Consider the following 2,500-nt stretch of genomic DNA (forward strand, 5'->3'; position numbering starts at 1 on the left):
CGCCGTCTGCTGAAGTAAGGGCTGTCGTGGCTTGTGCTGCTGTTACCGAGGTTATGAGCGTGTTGCTGCCGTGAAATGGAAGGAAGAAGCGGTCGCGGGCACACCGGGAGGACAGGAGTGTTTACCCAAACCTTGTCAGAGAGCTGTGCCGTGAAGACAGGCAGTCCTAAGATTCTCAAAGAATGGAAATATAAAGATTTGTCATGCCGGTGCTCCCACAGGACGGGGCGCTCTCTTATTATGTCATTTAAACAGTAAACCAAGCAGCTCTGCCAGGCTACTTCACGAGTCTCTTGGCGGCCATCTTCCACCGCTCCTCACTCCTCAGCCGCTGGCGTCGTCTGTTTGAATACACACAGCCGCTCGGTTGCTCGTACCCACAACCGTGTTCCATCCGTACGGACAACCGATAACTCGCTCCCGGTCGAGCGTACGGGCAACCGCGGTTGTCCGTAGCCTCAACGGTTGGAGGAAAACGGCCCGTGTGACACCGCCTTACGGAGGAGAGCGGGAGAGGGAGTGTTTAAGAGGGGGTCGGTGAAGGGGAGTGAGTGAGAGAGGGAGGGAGGTTAAGGGAAGGAAAGGGGGGTAAGGGTAGGGAGATTAGGGAGAGAGTATGAGTGAAAGGGAGGGAGGGAGGGAGAGGGTGATGCTGGTGGGAGATGCAAAGTTTGGGATGCTGGGATTGGAGGGTAAAGAGATGGAAGGAGGGAAGGGTCGTCTCTCTCTCTCTCTCTCTCTCTCTCTCTCACATAGTTGACGTGTCTCTGCTATCTCTCGCCTCTCTTTCTTATCTCACCTAAGTAACTGTCTATCTTTTTCCCTTTGTCCTCTCTCTCTCTCTCTCTCTCTCTCTCTCTCTCTGACGATCACACACACACACACACACACACACACACACACACACACACACACACACACTTAGTTAAATAGATAATACGTTTAGGACGTTTGTTTTTTTGGTGTTAATGTTTAATATAAAGTAAAGTAAATATATAAATTGAATTCTTAGATCGCCTTATTAAAAAAAAAAAAAGAAAAAAAAAAAAGAAAACTCGCGCGTATGTTTGATTTGCGTAAGAGGAACGGTATATTTTTTTCCTTTCTTTCTTTCTTTCTTTCTTTCTTTCTTTCTTTCTTTTCTTCTTTCTTTCTCTCTTTCTGTCCATTTTTTTCACCTTCATTTCTTTCTTTCTTTCTCTCTTTCTTTTTTTCTTACTTTTCTTTCGTATCTCTTTTCTTTCTTTCTGTCTATTATTTTCTTTTTTCTTCATTTTTTCACTTTCTTTCGTTTTTTTCTTCCTTTCTTTCTCTATTTCTATCTATTATTTTCTTTTTTCTTCTTTTCCTCACTTCCCTTTCGTATCTTCTTTCTTTCTTTCTTTCTGTCCATTTTTTTTTCGCTGTCGACCTGTCTCTCTCCATTCTCTTTCTTTTTCTCTTTCTTTTTTCTTCTTTTTCTCATTTTCTTTTCGTATTTTTTTCCTTTCTTTCTCTTCGTCTGTTTTTCTTCTTTTTTTTTCAGCTGTCGACCTGTCTCTCTCCATTCTCTTTCTTTTTCTTCATTTTCTCACTTTTTCATTTTTTTCTTCCTTTCTTTCTTTCTTAATTTCTCTTCGTCTGTTTTTCTTCCTTTTTTTAGCTGTCGATCGTCTTTCTCCACTCTCTTTCTTTTTATCTTTCTTTCTTCTTTTCTAACTGTCTATTTATGTCTTTCTGTCAATATGTTTCTTTTTCTTCCTTTCTTCCTTTCTCTTCGTCTGTTTTTCTTCTTTTTCTTTTTAGCTTTCGATCACTCTCTCTCTCTCCATTCTCTTTCTTTTATCTTTCTTTCTTCTTTTCTAACTGTCTATTTATGTCTTTCTGTCAATATGTTTCTTTTTCTTCCTTTCTTCCTTTCTCTTCGTCTGTTTTTCTTCTTTTTTTTTTAGCTTTCGATCACTCTCTCTCTCTCTCCATTCTCTTTCTTTTATCTTTCTTTCTTCTTTTCTAACTGTCTATTTATGTCTTTCTGTCAATATGTTTCTTTTTCTTCCTTTCTTTCTTACTTTTTCTCTTTCACTCCCCCTCTCCCCTCACTTCCCCTCCTCCCCCTCTCCTCTCCCACCTTCCCCTTTCTCTCCCTTACCTGCCTCCATCCTGACCAGGCCGGGCTGCGTCTCGGCGAACTGCTGGTGGTGGTGTGTCTTGTCCCGCGCGGCGACTGTGGTGGGAGAGAAGGCGGTGTTAGCGGTGGTGGCCAGGCGAAGGGAGATGAACAGACAGAGACAGACGTATACAGACGGTACGAGGGAGGAGAGAGAGGATGGTTAGAGAGGGTGCGTGGGAGGGGGGAAGGAGTATCAGGGGTATTAGGAGCATGCAACTTCTCAAACTCTTCGTAATGGAAAGTTTCACCTCTGGCAGTGTGCTTCGTGACAGGGGACAGCAGAGAAGGCAAGTCAAGGCTCCATACATGATATACGGAAATGTGTTTATCTTCATCGCTTTGAGGTCTAAC

The 2,500-nt window shown here is 43.1% G+C and overlaps 1 protein-coding gene across 5 annotated transcripts in view; it reads right to left on the reverse strand.

The window, feature by feature from the left end:
- LOC126998766 (insulin gene enhancer protein ISL-1-like) overlaps positions 1–2,500 on the reverse strand; it is a 154,421-nt gene that overhangs the window by 131,822 nt on the left and 20,099 nt on the right. For all 5 annotated transcript variants that reach the window (XM_050860791.1, XM_050860792.1, XM_050860789.1 and 2 more), the window contains exon 2: positions 2,129–2,203. In XM_050860791.1, the coding sequence (XP_050716748.1) occupies positions 2,129–2,138 (10 nt within the window). In that variant the 5' untranslated portion in view covers positions 2,139–2,203. The remainder of the gene's footprint in view (positions 1–2,128; positions 2,204–2,500) is intronic.

This window comes from Eriocheir sinensis, chromosome 15 (genome assembly GCF_024679095.1).
Source record: "Eriocheir sinensis breed Jianghai 21 chromosome 15, ASM2467909v1, whole genome shotgun sequence".
In the NCBI taxonomy this organism is placed as follows: domain Eukaryota; kingdom Metazoa; phylum Arthropoda; class Malacostraca; order Decapoda; family Varunidae; genus Eriocheir; species Eriocheir sinensis.